We start from the raw sequence: 20,724 nt of genomic DNA, 5'->3' as shown, positions 1-20,724 counted from the left end.
AAGAAAGGGCTGAGCTGCAACCTGTTCAGACAGTGTTTATCAAGGAGAGATGGGGTAATGAGGGGGCAGAGGAGTTGAAAACAGTCAAGTGGAGAGGATGAGGAAAGTAGGTGTAGAAACACTCAGCTCTCAAATGCAATGTCTCATTGCAGTCTGCCCAGAGAGACTATCAAAAAAAAGCATCAAGTGAACTTCAGAGAGAATGTGGCCACATAACTTAGTCCCCAGCCTCAGAAATTAGTGGGAAATCTCTAGCCAAGTTTTTGAAAGGACGTCAAAGCAGTCAAGGCTTATTCAGGTTTAGGGCAGAAGATATTTGCATGCAGAGAGCAGAGGGCTTTGCCCCAAATTAAACATGTGCATGTTGGCCTGTCATTGCACTACTTTTTTTAATACATGAAAGCTACATATTTCTGCAGTTAGAGTTTCACTAATTTTTTCTCTTGCAAAGAGACATTTTTAAACATACCAAGAGATACTCAAAACATTCAGAATGCATCATGGTTTTCTTTATAGCAAAAACTCTAGTCTGAATAGCAAAAAGAATTTCCAGGAACTTTCAAAAAGTTGTATTAAAAGAAAAGATGCCATTGCTGGCTGGAGAGCTCGATAGATCCCCCTGTTCCTGTAAAACCAAGCTATGGAAGTTGGCTAAATGGTGAAACAACAGACAGCTGAATCTTTATTACAATTTAATATTGGCTTAATTACTGCCTGACCAACCACTTCCCTGAAAGCTTCCTGCAAGGCCTCAGTAAGCAACCAAATAAAGAACTGTGGTGTGATATACTACTGCCAGTAAGGTTTAACACTTGCTATCTAGGTATGTACATTTCTTTTGACTTATTCATGGGACTATTGTTTTAGGTCCTGCTTTAACTTAAAAAGCTTCTGAAATTTGTATATATAAAAGCCAGGTTGGAGGTTTTGTGTTGCAGCCGCTGCAAAGCCTGGAGTGTCTGCTCCTGGTGACCCCAGCGCAGAGGCAGCAGCGAGGGTCAGAAATACTCACAGCACTGGACACCACCTCCCCCAGACCACCACATTCTTCTCCCTCAGAGGCTGTTGCTTCTCCTTGCTCAGGTTCACCTCCAGCTGTCGAAGAAAAGCACACCGTTTTTTAAACACCTACACTCATGGGGTGAACAAGTTCAGCAAGCAGAGTACCATTTCCAGCACAAGCTATGACACAAGTGTGGTGCAAATACAACTACTATTAAGCTTATCAAATACCCATCGGATTTTAGTCTCATTAGAAAGCTAAAATCCACTCTGACAGAAACCAGAGATGTGGCTCTATCCAAAACCTGTTTTCAGCCCATTGAGGCAAGTTCATTTTATTCTTTTCCCTAAACCCTGTCCTAAGCAAATTGCTCCTCCAAAGCTGTTTAAGAGGTTTCAAAGAAAGCATTGTACAGTTCACGTGCCATTAAAAAAACAAACAAACAAAACACAAAGGTACTCAGAGCTACGAATGGAAAATAATTACAAAACACCACAAAGGCAAATTAACAAAATAACACACATTAATAGGAAAACCTAGGACCAGAATTAGAAATGCCATACCAGCAAAATTGTCCTCAGTAGTTCAGCCTCCACCAAGGACCACAAACCCTGAGGCTGATGATGGCTGGTAAATGAGTTTGCTTGCACCACACACCTCTCAGTAGCCCATGCTGAGATCAAGAAAGTAAAAAGCAACACACCTCTGTGTTCAAAGACATATAGCTCCAGTTGAAGGCAATTTGATTTCTGTAGATATGCTGCCTGGCTAGTTATAACACCTGCTTATACAGGACACTGACTTCATCCGCCTCCATCCAGAAAAGGTTTTGTCACACTAAGCAAGTATGGACTCTTGTGGACTAACCAGGGGATTGGTTTGGTGACCTGAATACAATTACCCATGGCTCTGGAGCTGCCCAAAAGCCTCCATGCCTTTACTGCTGCAGGTGCTTGCCCTGTGTAGGCACTAAGGAAGGCAGTTCTGGTTATTTATTCTTTTAAATGGGTAGAGCACAGCAGAGCATACTTTTTATGACCTGCTGGGAGTTACTCCCCAGGCAGCAAGAAACAAGGGCAGAGCTTGTATATTTAAGTGGCATTTAAGTTACATTACCATTAAACATATGCTAAACATTTCACTAGGCTGAAGGCTGACAATAGTTTACAAGGACAGTCTGCTGGACATCTAACTCCTGGGTAGAAATCCTAGAGACTTCCTTTATTTTAGTCCATAAAATGCTACTTAACTTATTGACAGAAATCCAAAGATGTACAACAAGTTTTAAACGGAGCACAGCAAATGAAAAGCAATTAAACAAACACAAGATACCCTAGGTGAACCCCTGAGGCACTAAAGAGGAAGGAAAGGTCTCCCTTCAATCCGAGCTAATAAAAGGGACAAGAAAGACAATAAGAACAACAGAGGGGCCAGGAAGGGCTGCTGGGGCTGAATGATGCCAGGGGACTGAAGCTCTCCTGGCATCACTGTACCCCTTGAGGCTTGCACAGCCCCCCGAGCACCCCAACCTCTCTCACCTCTGCTTTTGCAGCTGGAAGGGAAAAGCATCGCCCAGTACAGACATTACTCAAAGGGTCTGCAATAGGAGAAGGTGCATTTTTAACAACTGTTGGCCAAACACACTTAAAACATGCCTTCCCCAACCGCCGATGTCACCTAACAGGGCTGTGCATTGGCTAGAAGAGCTTAAGTTTGTTTTCCACATCCTGGAAAATGAAATTAGGAAAGAAGGAAACCTGCCTTCCAGCCCCTGTTACGCTGTAGAGAGGAGAAAAAGAAAAATCCTCCCCAAGGCAGGAGTTGTGGCTCACATCAAAGGCTTCTGAGTGAGAGGAAAAACAAGGCAGCATCATTCACCTCTGTGTGCTGTTAGGAAAATTTACTCTGTAATTGTTAGCCTTTGTCCAATCCAACAGGATCAGGGACTGGGAGAGAGACTTTACGATCTCAGTCACACACTCTGGAATCAGTAAAGGCCACTGCACTCCCAAAATCGTGCAAACACCATCTGAGTTCAGGAGCTGGGACCCTTGGCAGAGGATAATAATAATAATAATATCAGCAGCAAAGAGAAAACTGCAAGAGACAGATTTTTTCACTAATTAACAGGCTGAACAGGAGACTAGAGAAGGAGGTAACATTTCTTCCCTTTCTTAGAAGGGACAAAGGTTTAACAGCCAGCCTAGAAAATCAGCAGTTTCAAAACAGGCTTATTAACTCCAAAAGCCCAGCGCCCCAGGGACAAGGGGAAACACAAAGAAACCACAGACCTGTAATCAGGACCCTACTTAGTCCCCACTGAGCCAGGTTTTGCCTCTCCACTTTCCATGACAGAGGCGCTCCTGAAACGCTTTGGATCCCACACTCTGGCGTCCATTCACCAAAACCTGAAAATAAACGGCATTGCTCCATTATTAAAACGCACAAGCACAACTTCGCGTACTACACACTCCCCCAGCGTCACTTTGGGTTTTTATGAACTCCCAGGGAGAGATTTTCAGGGCAGCCATCAGCCGGGTGCTGTAACAGGAGCACGAACACCTCCTGCTCCGGCTTTTCATGGGCAAAGAGCCTTGGGAGCCCGGGCTGAGCCGTTAACCCACAACGAGCAACACCGAGGGCTAAACTCGGTATTTCTGGAGTCTCCTGAAAATGCAAAATTAAAGGGTAAACGTGAAAACATAGAATGGAAATATAGGTTTTTTTGTTTTTCAGAAAGGAAAGTAAAGCAGCGCCGCAGTTTGCCAAGCCCCGGGGGCCAGCCTCAAGCACCCAAGCAGCAACTAAGCCTAAACTAACCCCCCCAAAACGGTACAATAAGTGGTTTTGTACCGACAAGAGATAATTCAGGAGAAGAAAACCCAAACAAAACCCGAGTTTTTGTTCGCTCCTCTAAAAGCCGGAGGCGCGGGAGAAGCCGGCGGGAGAAGCCGGCTCTGCCCGCTGCCCAGGGACCGGGACACCGGCTCCGCGGCCCCGAGACCCGCGCCCTGCCCCGCCGCCATGAGGCCGCCCCGGCAGCGTCACGCCGTACATGAATATTCATGAGGTGCCGCCTCCCGGCCCCGCCCAGCCCGCCGTGTGCCCCGCCCGCAGGGTAAGGGGCGCATCCCCTGGGTCGTCCGCAGGCAGGAGGGGCTATGGGACAAGGGAAAAAAAGGCATGAAAAAACAGCAAGAGAGGAAAAAACACGCTCTAGAGCACCCAAAACCGTTTTCACCCTCCCCGACCCCTGCTGCCCATCCATCACTGCAGCTCGGCGCAGTCCTGCGCCTTGGAAACTACCGTTGTTGTACAGAGGTGTGCAAGTGTGTGTTCTCAAATGTTTCCTACAGATAATTAAAAATCGGGCCTCATTTAGTTTCAGCCGTTGCCAGCCCATCCGGTGTTTTAGGGAGCAACCTACCAGTCATTCGGCACCAGCTACAGATCAGGAGGTGGAGGTTTGGCACCTTATCTGGGATATCTAGGAGGGTGCTGGCAGTGTCAGGCTCACCCTGGTCTTTCCCCAGCACTTTGGTGTCCATAACTGGGCGATGCCAGGAATAAACGCTGGTCTAACGTGGCTCCCGTAGCCCCGCAGTATCAGATAGCAAGCATAGTGCACAGTTTCTTATTTTTGAGAGCTCTGCTTCAGTAGGAAAATACAACTATAAGGAAAAAAAAAACAACTCTACAGACTGAACTTGTTTTCTAGCTATTTCCCAAAATAACAAAAACAAAACCACCTTTAGAAACCTAGGTAAGATGATACTCCAAATTTCCAGCCCTGTTTTGAAACACAGGACAGGGCAGCACTCTGGAAAGAGAAAGCCTGGACAGTGCTGGTGGGGAGCTGGCTGTGGGGTTTGCAAGGTAAGGTCATTCCCATCTTCACAGGTAAGAGATAATTACAAGGGGGAATCCCCTTTTTTTTCCAAAAGTAAACACTTCCTGTTACCCAAAGTAGGAGCCTGGATTCCCCCTGTAAATCGGTTTTGCTGTAGTGAGTGATGACAGCAGCAGAGAGAACAAGCCAGCTCACTGGCAGCAGGAGAGATGGCAAGCTGGAATAAAACAAGTTTATTTTCTATTTGGACACAAGCATTTCTTTTTCACAAGTCTGGCTAGTCACTGGAGCAGCATTTTGCATCTTCTGATTTGCAAAGAATATTTTTCTCCGCTACAGAATACTAGAAACAAATACAGCTGACCAAAGAGGGGTCAGTGTAAGGTCCATCTAGCCCAGTGCCCACTCTGCAGTGGCCAAATAACAATGCAGGAATGGTACAAGCCCAGGGAAAGCGCACAGCAATACTTCTCCAGCGTACTCACAGAGTCACCAACAATTTGCACCCAGAAGCGTCTTTGTTAACAACTTTGATTCCCCCCCACCCCAGTCCCTTTTTGAACCCACACTCACACTATCTGGTGGCAAAACCTTACACAGCTCAACTAGGTGTGTGCAAAGCAACCTCTATTTTGAGCTGGCCCCTTGCTAGTTTCATTTGATGCTCCTCTAATATCTAAATAGTTGGAGAAACCCTCTCCAACATTTGTGGGTTTACAGACCTTACAAATCCTTTCCCAGCTCAGTTCTCTCACCCCAGCTAAGAACCCTCATCCATCAAGTCATTCCTCATACAGAAGCCGTGCTATCACCCCTCTCTGCGCCTAGTCTAATTCTACCATAACTTCTTTCTCTGGACACGTACTGGGAGTAACACTGACTTACTGCCTGCTTCGCACTGTAGCTACATGAACTGTAGCTCACTTCTGGCCAAGCTTTACCTCCTCCCCACAAATCTGAAGCCTTGGGCTGGCAGTTGTACAAACATCCTAACAGGAATAAGCATTGCCTGTGAACACATCAACAGATCTGGTCAAGTTGGTGTCTCTTAGATACCTTTTTCTTTTCTACCTCTCCCATTTTTCCACAGGTTTATTGGCAGAGACTAGACACAAGAAGAATGTCAATCCATACAGGCCAGCATGAGCTTATTTGATCAAGGACAAGTGTCATGGACGTGGGGATGGGGAGCGAAGAGGGAGGTAGTGACAGGTCTATAGAAACAAAGAAAAATAATCACCAACAAGGGCTTTAGGGAAGTGAGACTGCAAAGAACAGACTCCTATGGAAACTGCAACTCAAAGAAACCATGGTATTTAAAACCGTTGCAGGAAAGGTTTCTTGAATCAGCTCTGCAGCTTCCTGCAAAGCTTCTAACTGGAATTGGAGGCATAAGCAGGAGTGTCCGCCAGCCCACCTGACCTCTTGTAAGGGAATTCAGGGCACTCTCCTCATTGTGCACTGATGCTGAAAACTCACCAGCATATACTCTGAGGAGCTGAATGCCCTCCATTCAGACAGCAGAGGACACTGCTCTGCCACAGATGATAGGCACGTTCTCAATCCTTGGGAGGACAGGAGCCAAAAAGGTGTGAGCATTAAAGAGATGAACAACAGGTCAGGTAAGAAAAATACTGCCTCTTCATTTAATGTTTAAAGACATTGGTAAACAAACAGAACAGTACAGACAGTCTGAGGCTAAACCCCTCCCGCCTCCCCAAATGGCACACTCCAAACCACAACAGGTACCAGGTGATGACTCCGGCGAAGGAGCAGCAAAGTCTGGGATTTGAAGGATGGCCAAGAGAAATCTCTGCTGTGTGAGGGCAAGACGACAGGACTTGGAGGAAGCAGCTTCCCCTCACCCACAAGCAGAGCGCCATCTCCTGGGTACAGTCAAGAGGGAATGGTTTCCACTCCGAGCAAGCAGCCCAAATCTCTTGCTAACACACAGAAGGGCCATGTGTGAACTTGGAAAACACAGCTGGAAGCTACATTAAAGGTGCAAGACACACTATGTACTGACCTTGGCAGCCAAACCTCTGTTCCACAGTGATTTTAGCCTCTCGAAGAATAAAGAAAACAGGGAATTTAGGTCCAACTTGGCAAAGTGTTGCAGTACTCATTTGTGAACACAAAACTGAGTGGGGGGGAATGAACAAAACTGTGCTCTGCATACATTCTTCCATCCTGCTCCATCAAGCTGCTCCCTGCTCCAGGGACACTCCTGACCCCTATTCCACAGCTGGCCTTGTCTTCTCGCATAGTTTTCCTTGAGCTGTGGAGCATCAGATGGTTAGAAGGGACATCAGGAAGCAACTCTCAGTGCAGGCTTCAGAGGACAGTCAACTGGGTACCTGAGTGGAGGGCCAGGCAGGGTACGATGTATCAGGTGTTGCTGCTGAAGAGAGGCAGAGATCATAGGCACAACTGCTCCAGCTCCCACCTTGCTGGCAGAAGCCTGCACAGGAGTTACAGGAGGTGATTGAACCAGCATGGGTCAGGCTCTGAAGGCAGCTGCACAGCTGCCATCCAGCACACAGCACAGATTGGAGCCTACTTGAATTTCCATTTCCCAGAGTGCTGACAGCTGGAACCATGACACATGGTGGAAAGTAAGGAACACATTTCACTGCTCTCTGCCTCTCCAGGTAGCGGAAGCTTGCAGTAGTGTTGTTTCTGCTGCCACCGCATGCAATCAAATATGAAGGAAGGGCTAACTGGCTCCTACATGGCCCAGTTATCTGCTCCAAGCACCCATGTCCAATGCGGGACCCCCCACAGTCCAGAGCCCCACATCAGAGCCCTCAGATCTCAACGTCACTCTCTTTGTCGTTATCGTGGTCACCGTCATAAAACTCGTTGGCAGCTTCAGGCCTGGGGGAAAGACAATCACTATCAGCAAGGAGAGCCTTGACACCCTTGGAGCCAGAGAAGAATGCCCAGGTCACACTGCCAAAGATCAGAAGATGCCCTGCACCCAAATACCCCATGAAATATTATGAGAATAGATGACACAGTTCTAGGGAGAGGCTCCCTGGATAAAACCAGAGACTCAGAAGTGACTTAGTATCTGTTCTAGGAAACAGACTGTCTCCAGTGTATCATCTGCCCATCCTAGCAGGGACAGAAAGGGAAGCCCATTTCTCCAGAACAAGATCTGGTACCTGCTGTAGTTTTCCTCAGAGCCTCTTTCCTCTGGATCAGGCTCATCTGTGCGATCATAGCTGAGCAAGTCAGAAGGGACATCATGGATCTGCACGCTGGGAGCATGGTTCAGCATTTTCAGATTCTCAAATATCGTCTGCCTGATCTGATCCAAGTACTACATAGGAAAAACAGAGAGGGATCACCACAGCGAGATCTGGCAGTCTGCACAGAGCCACAATTGTTAGCACTGCTACCTGCCTGCATTGTCTATGTAGTGGTCACGAGAAACAAATTTGTGCAAAAAGCTATTTATCAGAGCAGAGGAGGTGGGAAAGTTAATTCAATCATTGACACTCAAGCACACAGAATAACAGTAAGACAACTCAGCAAGGTTCTCAAATGCTATGAGACTTTCCAACATCCCAGAGGAAAGGTTCTGCTTGTTTTTCATCAGTTTTCTACCCTGCAAGAATTCTTTGCCTGGGCTCTACCTGGTTTCACAGGACAGAGCATCAACCACAGGGTTTTGGAAGTACATAGCTGATATTGCAATAAGGCTACAAGCACTTACCTGCCTGGAGTTCTGATTTTCAATCCTCGTACTGACATCAGGATGAAGGGTGAAGTCTGGAGCAAAGTATTCAAAGTACTCTGTGATGGAATGAGCAAGAGAGTTACAGCACAGAGGCATGGGAGCCAGCCTGCACTGCTCTGCAGAAAGCAGAGTTCACTCCCACCATGCTAGGAGTGACCAGATCCTAAAAAGCACAGTGATGTACAGCTCTGCAACCACAAGGAATTATATGAAACAAAAGAGCAAGCAAAAGTAACACTCAGGTCACTGAATAGGAAATGATCCAAATTAAATGATACATGACACAGTAGGGGCATGTCTGCCCAGCAAAGTCTACAGGTGGCTGTGTCCTGGTTTCAGCTGGGATAGAGTTAATTTTTTTTCTAGTAGCTGGTATAGTGTTATGTTTTAGATTTAGTAAGAGAAGAATGTTGATAACACACTGATGTTTTCAGTTGTTGCTAAGTAGTGTTTACACGAACTCAAGGATTTTTCAGCTTCTCATGCCCAGCCAGCAAGAAGGCTGGAGAGGCACAAGAAGTTGGGAGGGGACACAGCCAGGGCAGCTGACCCAAAGTGGCCAAAGGGGTATTCCATACCATGTGATGTCATGCCTAGTATATAAACTGAGGGGAGTGGGGCTGGGGAGGGGATCGCTGCTTGGGAACTAACTGGGCATCAGTAGGCATATGATGAGCAATTGCATTGTGCATCACTTGTTTTGTATATTCCAATTCTTTTATTATTATTATTGTCATTTTATTATTGTTATTATTATCATTTTTATTTTCTTCCTTTCTGTCCTATTACACTGCTCTTATCTCAACCCAAGAGTTTTACATTTTTTCTCCCAATTCTCCCCCTCATCCCACTGGGTGAGGGGGAAGTGAGTGAGCACCTGCGTGGTGCTTAGTTGCTGGCTGGGGTTAAACCACAACAGGGTGGTAGGAGACAACTAAGGCCATCTCTAAGATCAGAAAGTGCAGTCACTTTGGCCCTGGTCTTACCTCTGGTCAATGCAGAACAGAAGTGTAGTTCTTCAGCTGATACAACAAATACTTTAGCTCAGCTAATGGGGGGAAAACGGAACTCCAACTTACCACTGTATGGGAGCTCTTCGCTAATTGCTTCATCTACAAGCAATGATGTTTCATAAGTCCTGAAAACATGCAATAAGATGATCTCAGTCCAGAGAAAGCTACATGGTGCATGCAGGGACAAAGGCCCCAGCAACTGCTTAACCGGTGACCTTCAACAAGCAGATAAGAGACTCACCAGCATCGTGCCACATTGCGAACTGTGTAACCACCTCCTCCCAGTACCAGCAAGGGGATGTTGAAGCTCTTTACATACTCCACGCACTCCCTACAAACCCCAAACAAAAAAGTGCCAGAGCTGTTAACTGCAGCACACATTCATGTGTCAGAAATGCCACCGTGCAAACACCACGGCAGCTGGTGTGATACACCTGAAGGTCAGGGCTTCCAAGCAGGGAGCCTGAACCATGCGCTACTCTGTGAACCGCTGCTCTGAAGCACCTTGTACAAGGCCTCATTCTGAGACCCCCTCCTGTCACACAAGAGTTAAAAAAAACAAACAACAAACCAAAACTGCTGGTGCTGCTGGAAGGCCGAAGTCAAAGCTCAAGCCTCACAGCAGAGGACTCACTAGAGCCCTTCAGACTGAAGGATGGTCTTTCAACTAATTGCTCTGCCCAAGTCCTGCTGTACTTACCCATGTCCTCTTATACTGAGGTTAAAACAACCCAAACGGTCACAACCCAGAGAATCAGCACCGCACTGGGGAAGAGAAGAATAACAACTGAATTTTTGCTACAGAGGCATTGTTTTCCAGACACACATCAGCATCCCCACCCCTTGGCCACCCTCATTCACCAGAGGGTATAGACAGCAGCTCAGCTAGGACACACCAACCCTGATTCCCCGGGAACAGAACACAATGCATCAATAGCTGCCCCCTCCAACCTACAGCCTCTGAAAGGGATGGACAAGTGCACAGAGGCTTGCTTGCTTACCTGCAGTACTATGCAGGTGGGCTGATAGTAATCTACCACCTGGTTAATGACTGGCTGGAAGAGGTGTTTATAACCTTTGGAGAGAAAGGTAGATTTGTCATGGCTCTGGAGCATAAGGACCAGCAAATGCCTGGGCAAGGGGAAATGGCAGGGAACACCTACTTTGATCATCAATGCCATCTCGTAAAGGCACGTTGAGACAGTAGTAACGACCACTCTCTGCACCAACTTCATACATGTCACCTGGCCAGGGAAAGACAGGAGAGTCATAACAGCTCTCAGACTTCAGAGTGTGGAAAAACCAGATCTGGTCTGGGTTGAGATCTCTTAACCTAGCTAGAATCCCTCTTTCTTACAAATAACTATACTTCTGTTCCTCTCTAATTGCTTTTCCATGCCCTTTCTTCCATCATTTCTCTCTGCAGCTCTGATTTCATGATTTTACACTTTTATACTCCAGCAGAGCTTTCAAAGGATTCTGAAGCAAGGCCAGGTTCACACTAAGGGAAAATACATACCTGTACCAGGAAAGAAATAGTTCCCATATTTATGAAATGACACCGTCATGACGCGGTCCGTCAAGTAGAAAGCCTCCTGCACACCGTCTCCATGATGGATATCAATATCAATATATAGAACACGTGGATGATATCTATTGAATACATGAGGAAAAACAGCATTACTGTCTGCACCGCACCCAGCCTCACTATTCCCCCTGTGCCTTGGTATCACCTGGCACTCTGAAAACCACCACCGACATCTACCCACAAGCCCACTTGCCAAAAGAACTCACCTCTCCCACCTGAGACATATCAAACGGTTTAGATACGAGACATTTGTATACAGTCAAACATGCCCCATCACTAAAAAAATTTCTTCTGATGTGCTTGGAAATAGATATTAGAATAAAAGATTTTCAGATGGGGACAGAAATGTCTTGGAAAGCATATGAAGGGAACCTGTTTTAGCCACCTGGGCATTAGAAAGTTGATGGGTTTTGATTCCTCTACAAACAACATGCTGTTAGTTAATCTTTAAGAGCTCCAACAATTTTTAATCATAAAAGGAAATTAAAGGTAAGCTAGCCAAGGAGGAGGTAGGAACACTTCACTTCCTCCACATACCAGAGTACTGGCAGCACTATGTCCCAGCTGGCTAGCACCAAGAACACCAGGCTGAACTGCATTTACTGGAGAAGCTGCCTGCTGGGTCACAGACAGAGGGTGAAGAAGGGGAAATCATTACAAGTAAATTCACTGGGGTAATGGTCAAAGCTGATGTGCTGTTGAGCACTGGAGACATGGCCCCAAGCCATCCCTAGAGCTGCCTGCTTGGCTGGAAAGAACTTCTCCAACTTTTCACAAGGAAATACTGCATCTGGTCCATCCCCAAAGAACAGGGGATCTGGCATCCATACCAAAACCCTAGAGGACTGGGGAGATGCCTGAAAAAACAAGACAACATTGAAACAGAGAGGAGGAGCATGTGGTTCGTGCCATCTGCTTTGGAACCATGGCTTTAAGCATGTCTGCAGTGATCTGATCAAACTGGTTGATGGTGCTGACCCATGCTGATTAGCAGACCGGTACCTTGCCACAGTCTCCCAAGAGAGACATAAATTATTTAAGGCAGCCCAGATTACTCGTCCTGTAGACAAATGACAGCAAGGAGAAAAAGGGGATGTATACACATAGCCCTTGCACACTGGTAAAGGGAGAAAGGGACCTTCTAAGACCAGAGGCACCACAGTACTCCCATGGTGGGAAGCAAACTCAAGTATACAGCCACCTGCTACAGAAATGGTTCCTGAAAACAGAGAACAAGAGAAGAGGGACATATTATAAGCTCCCATGAGGGGTAACTGGCCTGTATTTGAAGCCTCTGGCATATGGGACTCGTGAGACTAGAAAATGGCTGTGCAGAGATACACAGTGAAGACCTGAAGTTCCAAACACAGAGCAGGGAAGACTGGCCGAGAGGCAGGAGGTACAAGAAACCCCAGTGCATTCCATAAATGTGACTTTGACAGTGAGTAAACTTGCCACCAGTCATGTAACTATTGTCTGGTCAACCCCAAATCTTTTTTAATTCCATAACGTCTTGCCTCAGATTCAGTGACAAGGAGGGCATTTGAGAGTACCAAAAAAAAAATAAAATCACAGATTAATCCAAGAAACAGAAGGTATTTCTGTAACTCTTCCTCCCATTCTGAATTTATTTTTCATTTTCCAAAAAGAAAAAACCAAATCTGACTCTTTTCTACTCAAAGCAAGTGTCCTTTGATCATCCATGTGTTGCTCAAGTCCTGTTCTTAAGCCACTCAAGCAAGTCAAGAAAGATTCGAGTCATTTAACTGTCTTCAGTGAGCCATAATTTGCATTTACCTACAAAAGGCTCGCTGTGGCAAAAACGCAGAGACTCAGGAGACCCTGAAATGAGTATTTCACAGATGGATGAGAAATGGAATTGAAGAACTCTTCCGTATCCCTTAAGATGCATGCAACAAAACTGGAGTCAGATATTCCAATTCTCAAGCCCCCCTACTTGTGCCTGAAGAGGAGGCCAGAAAAAAAATCAAGTTATTGGCCTTCGTGGATTCTAGAAAGGCAAACGAGGAGGGGAAACAGAGAGAGAGAACAGTGAAGCAGCAGGGGGAAACCACATGCCAGCCAGGACAGTACTGCATTTGCCCCATGTCCTTACTTGAGCAGCTCCAGGATGCCAATAACTATGTCGTTAACATAACAAAACCCAGAAGCCTGCAAGAGAGAGAAAACAGAACAGCTTTAGAACAGGATCAACACATACCCTGGGCCTCAAAAAGACAGACCAATATGTAGATTTGCCTCATTACCTCAAACTTTTTGGCATGATGCAGGCCCCCTGCCCAGTTTATTGCAATATCACAGATCTAAGAAAGGAAAGATAACTTAGTTAAAGGTGACAATGTGGTAACAACAACCTTGCACCCGCTTCAACCTCCCCAGCCCCGTGGCTCAAACACCCTTCTCGTCTTTCCTTTTCCTACAGAGGCCTTTCCAAAGCTCCATCGTCATCGTTAGCCCAGCCAAGTTTTGGTTACATCATGTCCATACTGGATTAGTCCTGTGCTCTACATTCCCCACTAGACCAGAAAAGATCATCTCCCACCACCACTGCTCCCCCTCCAGCCACCAGCAGGCAGAGCACCTGGTACATACAATTTGTTCCTGCACTTGTTCTTTACCCTTATTAGAGCTTTCTCAGGTCTCTAAAAGACTTAACACCTCTGTAGATTTTTTTATACCCACCTGAGGAATGCTCTTCTTCAGACCTTCTGCATGGCCTCATTTAGTGCATTTCCATAGGAGAGACCTAGCAGCACTCTCAAGGTCACCCAGCAGCCAGTTTCACTGAAGACCCCAGGTTTGTTCTACAGCGCTGAGGGTACTTTGTGACTTCAGTACTTGCAACGTTAGTACTCTCTGACTCCCTCCAGATTAAACATCTACTAAATGGTTGCCTCTGACAGTACAAGAATGGTCTCAAGCTTAAGTCTTACAGTACTAGGTATTTACACTGCAACACAGCAGTGCTTGCTACGTTGTTTTACAAAACAAATCCATGAGGTTCTCCTTAAATTGAAAACCAGTTGGCTTACACCTGTGTTTCAAAAGATAAGCACATCAACGCAGTTACCTTGTTGTTCAGCTGTGTTGCTCCCTGCAGGGAGGCCCCAGTATAGCGAGAGCAAAATTCAAAGAGGCCTGGAAACACTGGGCTGAAAAAGAAACCATGATTCAAACACAGAACATCTTCTCATTCCTCCTCATTTCTCCAGAGCAAAGCTAGGAATAAAACTGTCCAGGGACATGACCTAAGCAAGACCAAAACTCATTCTCTGTGAAAGAGTTCATTTGGGGTCACTCTGACCCTGCTTATAACACAATGAGTACCAGCAGGCGAGCAATCTGGCTGGAAACACAATGGGAACCTCGGTGAATTTGATAATGATTACCAAAGCTTACAAGTTAGTCCTGAAAAGGCTCCTCTGCTCACAACGTGTGCCAGCATCTGTCCTGCAGCCCTGCTGACATATGCCCAGAGCTAGGACATGATGCAGGACACTGCATCAGGAGAGGGGAGGACTGGTCTGCTCCTGCACTCTCCCCTCCTTGTTGTATCTGAAAGATCCTGCTACCAGTCCCCAGCCCAGCATGCAGTACACTGCAACCAGAGGTGAACACTGCTCTTAAGACAGCACTGAGGTCTGATCCATCCCACCACGCAGAGCCAGTCCAGGCACCAGGAGAGTACAGAAACACAGGACCTGGAGCCCCTGTGTCACCAGCTTGCTGGCACCATGTCACACATTTCATTCATGGACAAGCAATGGCTTAAAGACTATGGGGTTTTATTTCCCCTTTCATTTCTGATAAGAAGATGGTTTCTGATCATCAGAGCAGCAAGGTTACAAACAGTCTTCTGATTCTCAGCCTGAATATTAAAAACCAGGCTATACTAGTATCTTCTTGGGATAACACTGTTCTCTAGCTAATGTAACTCCTCCCATGCTAGTACTTACAGCTTTCACCGCCACAGGCTACGTAAGAACAATCTAACTCTGACAGCCCTTATAATCCTCAACCAGACAAGGCATATTGCTATTTCCTCGGTCACCCACAGAGCCCTTCCATAATTTTCTTTCAAGTTTAATCTCTCACAAGCATTAAAGACTGGAATTTAATATTCTCAACAAGATCTCATGTAGTTTTGTACAAAACCACGAATATCTCCTTAGTTCTACCTGGAAATCAGCCTCTCGAAGCTGTCTTGAATTTAACATGCACATATTAAGGCAGCTAAAATGACAGGCAATTATTTAAAAATATAGTTAGCACATTCAAGAAGAATTGGAGACTCTGCAAGAACAAGTAGAGATACAGTCTCTAACCCCACAAGCTTACAGCTTAAATATAGATCTAAAAAAGAGGACTGCAAGATCTAAAGAGAAGGGAAAGGAATCAAGGAGGTTCCAGTAATCTGATATAGACAGGAGGGACATGCACCTCATTCTGGTTAAGAGCAAATAAGAAATGGGACATTCTAAAAGAGTTCTCTGAACATGAGCAATGCAGCAGCACCTTTTCTGACTGTGGGTTTGCAGGAAGCACAGAGCACTCACCAGTCATCGCCCACGTTGAAGGCATTGAGGCTCTTGGTGAATCCCTGCATGTTATTGGGACTCACTCTCTGCAGGAAGTCTATGTAGTCCTCGGAGTGGAATCGGCACATGTCATGCTGGGATGCCTGGTATGGTTTGAAAACCTTCAAGAGAGAAAGGCAAGACTCATTTCCCATCCAAACTTGCATTTGCTTTAGCTGTAAGAAATCTCAAGCTAATTGACGAACGACCTGCACAAGGTATAGCAAAAAATGTTCCAATACATTGGCTTCCTGACATTCATGTTCATTTAAATTCAACAAGTTGCTCCATGAAGCCTGCTTTCCTACTGATTTTTCTCTTTCAGCCATAAAGAAGTCTCCTGCCTCTCATAATAACTGTAGCTCTTGCCACATACTCTCCAATGCCTTCCTTCCCCCCCTGTGCACATATCCCTCCTTGGGCAAGCCAGCAGAATAAAACAGCTGAGTTCAAACTACAGCTTTTTCTTCACTGTGGGGCACTATTCCCTAATCACCCACCAGCTTTCACACAATTTTAAGACCTTGATATAGGGGTGGCTTTGGTCCCTCTGTCCAATTTGCCTGTAATGAGCTGATAGGTTCAAAAGTTATTTGGAGAAAGCTCACGGACGGAAGAGTTGCATAAGCTTTGTTTCCTTTGGAAAGCCAGTGAAAAACCGTCAGGGAACTGGATGGATTAAAATTAAAGATCTTGTGACAATACAGGCTTGCCATTTTGGCACTAAACACACATACCTCAATGTACAGGAAGTTAAAAATTAACACCACATACCTGGCAAGAGGAAATTAAAGTTAAACTGAAATCAGTAAGAGATCTTTTTTGTGTTTCCCAATTTCTCTTAATTAAAGCATGCACTTCATAGAAGAAGTGGAACATGAGCAAAATAGTAAGATGCATGAGCTTGTCTCCGAAGGGAAGATTATCAGGGCAACTGCACTAACGTGCCTGTTTCCTGGGCTAAGCAGGAAACACTTTAATTTTCAGACACATAATACACCCTAACAAACCCATCATCCTCTTTCCTGATTTGATCTGCATGTGGTATGGTGTTTTCCACATGGATGCATGGGGTGCAGTGTTTCTCAGAGGCTGCTGGGTCTGACAAACAAGAAGGATGAGGCGACTCACAAGCACAAGCCATTAGTGCAGCTGCTAAAGGTGAGGGCAAGACCTATTCCCCATGAGGGCTCTGCACAGGTACCTCCCAGGAATCCAGACAGCTGATTAAATCAAACAAGACCAAAACCAATGAGAAGAAATAGCTCTCACCAGATATCCAGAGGCTCTCTTGGACAATAAAAAGTAGGGATGTGTGACTCAAAACAGAAAAGGCGGGGCGGGGGAGGGAAACAAAAAGACTAGAAGCTTCAAGACAGACTCAGCTGTTGGCAGAAGAAACCTGCCTCCTTCCACCCTTCACCCTGCTCCCAGCAATCCCACCCACCTTCGTAAGCAAGCTCTGGCACTCAGTCCCCTCTGTCTGCCGCCTTGTTCTCCTAACTCCATAGAAAACTCTCCTGGCTTTGCTGAGTTACTGAATTGCATCAGTTCACAGAGGGATCCAATAGCTTCCAAATGCAGCACAAGAAAGGGGAAGACACAGAAGAGAAGCAGGGAAGGTGAGCAGCAGGACAACCCCCCCCTCTTTCAGCAACGCTGAGCCTTGGTTCACCACATTCTTGTGTGCCGCAGCCACAGGGAAGCTGGGAAAGGTGCAGAGGCAAACCCAGCTTGACAGGACAGCAGCCTTTTATTTGGAGGAGGCAGAGAGGGCAGATAGTGATGTAACCACAACACAAAGTTAACAGGACCTTTTATAGTCACAACTGACCATGATCCCTGCTTTTATTTGCTTGTAACTTTGCCAGTCACTGACTGTTCAGGATGAAGTTTCCTCTGCAGTTTTCAGCTTTATGATGGCATCTTATGGAAAATATAACCCCAGAAAAGGGTTTCAAGACTAAAAACATGGTGAAGCATACAGCTCTGCCTACTGCCTCATTCAGACATGGATCTGACATTTAGAAGCGTTATGTCAGAATATGCTTTTTGCTTTTTCTGCAAGAAAAATCCCAACTCTAGGGAAGTTACTCACTGGAGTTCCTTACATCTACAGTAAAAATCTGAAAGATAAATTCTGCAAAGATTCCACGTGGCCTGAGTGTACTCCAGCTGCACTCATCTGCAAGCACAAGAGCAAGTCACTGGCTGGATGCAATTTTACTAGGGAATTGTATTAATTACACAGGAAAGCTTTTCAGATGTTTAAACACACCAAATTAAATTTATATATTGCATCAAGGAACTGTTCCACTGGTCCATTTTAGCACCTTCCTTTAAAAATTGATATTGTGCTTTAGTTTTGGGGCAGCTTATTTTCTATTTGCTCTTGTTCAATCCGCAAGTCTCTCACCACAGAAACAGATATGCTGGCAGTGGAAGAGCTTGAACTTGAGCCCATGCCAAACACCAGGCACTTGTACAGTGCTAGAGATAATGACAAAGTTGTGCAGCACGGACAGGCAGGTACAAAGCAGCTGAGATGTAGCTTTTCACTCTGCCCCACTTGTAGTGGTTTGGCTGTTCAGACTTTACCCTAAAAAATAAAAAGCAGGAAAACCGTATTGCCATCATGCTTGCAAGAATTTTGCACCTTGTCCTGCCCATATAGTGGAAAAGACACTGTAAACATGCCAGAATTGAAACCACTGGTCTAACCCCACTCTCTTGTGCTCACAATGATACAACTTTGATTTTAACATCGCCTGATTCTCAAGTGATTGAGAAGTGACTTTTAAGGACAGGCTTTTTTTTGGTACCACAACAGCTAAATATTTAGTCAGGTCTGGAATTCGCACGTTTCTGTCTGACAGCTCTGCACAATCACCATGTTTTCACAGCAGCTCATGATTTATCCCTAAACCATGCCGCAGATGTGAAAACACATCACTGAAACAAGTTGATCATGCTTTCTTCTCTACAGCCTCAAAACAAGCCCAACTATTACCAGTTCCTTGCAATCATCTACAACTACACGCAACAACCCACTATTGAGTTCTACAATCATTCTGAGAGCACACACCTCAGAGTAAGCTCCGGGGTCACCCAGTTCAGGCTCATGAATAACGGGGGAAGCGGCTGGTTTGCAGAGCATCACAAGGAGCAGAGCCCCACTGCAGAAGGGTGAGGTGCACAAGCACAAAGAGGAAGGACAGGGGAAAGTCCTAACATCCCTCGCAGATCAGAGCAATGACAGTTTTGTGCCCTCCTTTCACCTCCCCTCCTTGTTTGCTAGCTACATATGATGATGACTGTGACAGAAGTGCTCTTCACCTCTTAATGAGGTAATTCCCATGAAAAGACACTGTAAATGCATGTGTGTATGCCCATATATGTACATAAAACCAGAAGTGCCAGAAGCTGTAGCCTACAACATTTAGAATAACATTCTGGGTATGGGCCCTTTCCCAGGGCACATCAAACAGGTCACAGGCTGTGGAGACAATAGGCAGCAGCTAAACCCAGCCTCTGGATCAGATAGCATGACCTGGAACTGTGCCAGTCAGCCCAGGAATTAAATTGCTCAACGGTCCGAAACAGCTCAGAAGCAATCTCACTGCACCGAAAGCAAGCATAAGCCAACAGGAGACAAAATGAGATGCCCCAGAACAATCAGCAGCTGCATGTGGCTTGTTTTGTACATCAAAATGGGCAGAATGGTAGAAGACTTTACTATTCCTGCCTTGATCTTGTATCATGGGGCATTAAGTTACATGCCCTGTGAGAGCTTTTCATTTGTTCTATGCTGCAAGAACAGGCAAAAAAAGTGAACAAGGATTGTAGGGAAAGGAGCACCGTTCAATCCCACTTGCACCAAGTGGGATAAAATAATTCAAAAGAGGGGTACCACACATTCATAGTGATATTCCACTATCCCCAAACTAGTTCATTTCTTGAAGGATGAAGATTTAAGTTTTCTTTTTGATTATGGCTACAGGCTAATCATGTTTTATCAGGTTTACACAGGCTAGATTTTAGGAGGAGAAAGTCTTTCTAGCAGTAAGAACCGGAGAGCTCTGGACTAAGTTGTTTGAGCTGGCTGGGCAACAAAGGCTTTGAAGAACAGGTTGTACAATCACCAATCAGGTATGAGATGGGATTAGTGAACACCATTAAGGCATCAAGGTGAATTAGCAAGCCTCTTGAGGGTTTTTTTTTTTGAGCTTTACTATTCTACGGTCACACGGTCCACAGCGGTCGCTGGGTCCTTTCTAGAAAGGGCTACAGACACCAGAATCCCGTGCATGGTCCCCAGGGGCACTGCTGCACCTCCAGGCACAACACTATATGCACACGTTTGAACAAGACACTAACAGCCAACAGCGGTGGCTTTCAAAGCAGCTCTGGGTGGTATGGTGGGGGCTCAGGCCGATGAGAATGCCGGAGACTGCTTAAAACCTTGTCTGCAACAACTCTGTTACCTGCTGTGCCAAAAGTGGAACTGAAGGAGAGGCAGCAACACAAGAAAGCTGCCAAGAACGTACTAACACTGACCAAGCCTTAACGTGGAGGCCACGACTGAAGTCAGCAGGACGACGCACGGGTCTCCGGCACCCTTCACACATGCCGAAGCCTGAAATACCTGCCTGCCCGAAGCCACCCACTGCAGCCCCCTCTTCCCCCGCTGCCTAGGTTGGGGGGCTCCTGTTGAGCCCCAGGAGGAGCACCGCTTACGATCATCTTCTTGTAGAGCCCGTAGTGCAGGACCAGGCTGTGGGTCAGGGCCAGGCGATGCGGCTTCATGGGGTGCCCGGCTCCTGGAAGGGAAACGACACGGGGAGTCACCGGGGGGGGACGACGGGAGGAAACCCCAGCCGCCCGCCAGCCCCGGGGCCGGGCCCGGGCCCAGCGCTGGGCCGTGACA

General features: G+C 46.1%; 1 protein-coding gene across 6 annotated transcripts in view; it reads right to left on the bottom strand.

Moving 5' to 3' along the window:
- Positions 1 to 1,021: 1,021 nt before the first annotated feature.
- HDAC3 (histone deacetylase 3) overlaps positions 1,022 to 20,724 on the bottom strand; it is a 22,029-nt gene continuing 2,326 nt past the window's right edge. Inside the window, exons 1-17 of one of the 6 annotated variants that reach the window (XR_775132.1) lie at positions 20,535 to 20,607; positions 18,214 to 18,396; positions 15,777 to 15,919; positions 14,291 to 14,372; positions 13,467 to 13,523; positions 13,316 to 13,371; positions 11,131 to 11,264; positions 10,775 to 10,855; positions 10,613 to 10,686; positions 10,312 to 10,376; positions 9,853 to 9,942; positions 9,678 to 9,736; positions 8,575 to 8,654; positions 8,021 to 8,178; positions 6,880 to 7,730; positions 3,295 to 3,411; positions 1,022 to 1,095 (exon numbers count right to left, since the gene is read on the bottom strand). Coding sequence is in view for 1 of the 6 variants with exons in the window: in XM_010579179.1 (XP_010577481.1) it covers positions 7,661 to 7,730; positions 8,021 to 8,178; positions 8,575 to 8,654; positions 9,678 to 9,736; positions 9,853 to 9,942; positions 10,312 to 10,376; positions 10,613 to 10,686; positions 10,775 to 10,855; positions 11,131 to 11,264; positions 13,316 to 13,371; positions 13,467 to 13,523; positions 14,291 to 14,372; positions 15,777 to 15,919; positions 20,535 to 20,617 (1,232 nt within the window). In the remaining 5 variants the exon portion in view is untranslated. Of the gene's footprint in view, positions 1,096 to 3,294; positions 3,412 to 6,490; positions 7,731 to 8,020; positions 8,179 to 8,574; positions 8,655 to 9,677; positions 9,737 to 9,852; positions 9,943 to 10,311; positions 10,377 to 10,612; positions 10,687 to 10,774; positions 10,856 to 11,130; positions 11,265 to 13,315; positions 13,372 to 13,466; positions 13,524 to 14,290; positions 14,373 to 15,776; positions 15,920 to 16,571; positions 17,046 to 18,213; positions 20,447 to 20,534; positions 20,618 to 20,724 lie in introns of those variants that run through there. The other 5 variants (XR_775131.1, XR_775128.1, XR_775129.1 and 2 more) reach the window with 5 other exon arrangements.

Source organism: Haliaeetus leucocephalus, unplaced genomic scaffold (assembly GCF_000737465.1).
Source record: "Haliaeetus leucocephalus isolate CR32 unplaced genomic scaffold, Haliaeetus_leucocephalus-4.0 Scaffold656, whole genome shotgun sequence".
NCBI lineage: Eukaryota > Metazoa > Chordata > Aves > Accipitriformes > Accipitridae > Haliaeetus > Haliaeetus leucocephalus.
Note: the sequence above shows the minus strand (reverse complement) of the source record. Positions and strands in the feature narration are given on the sequence as shown.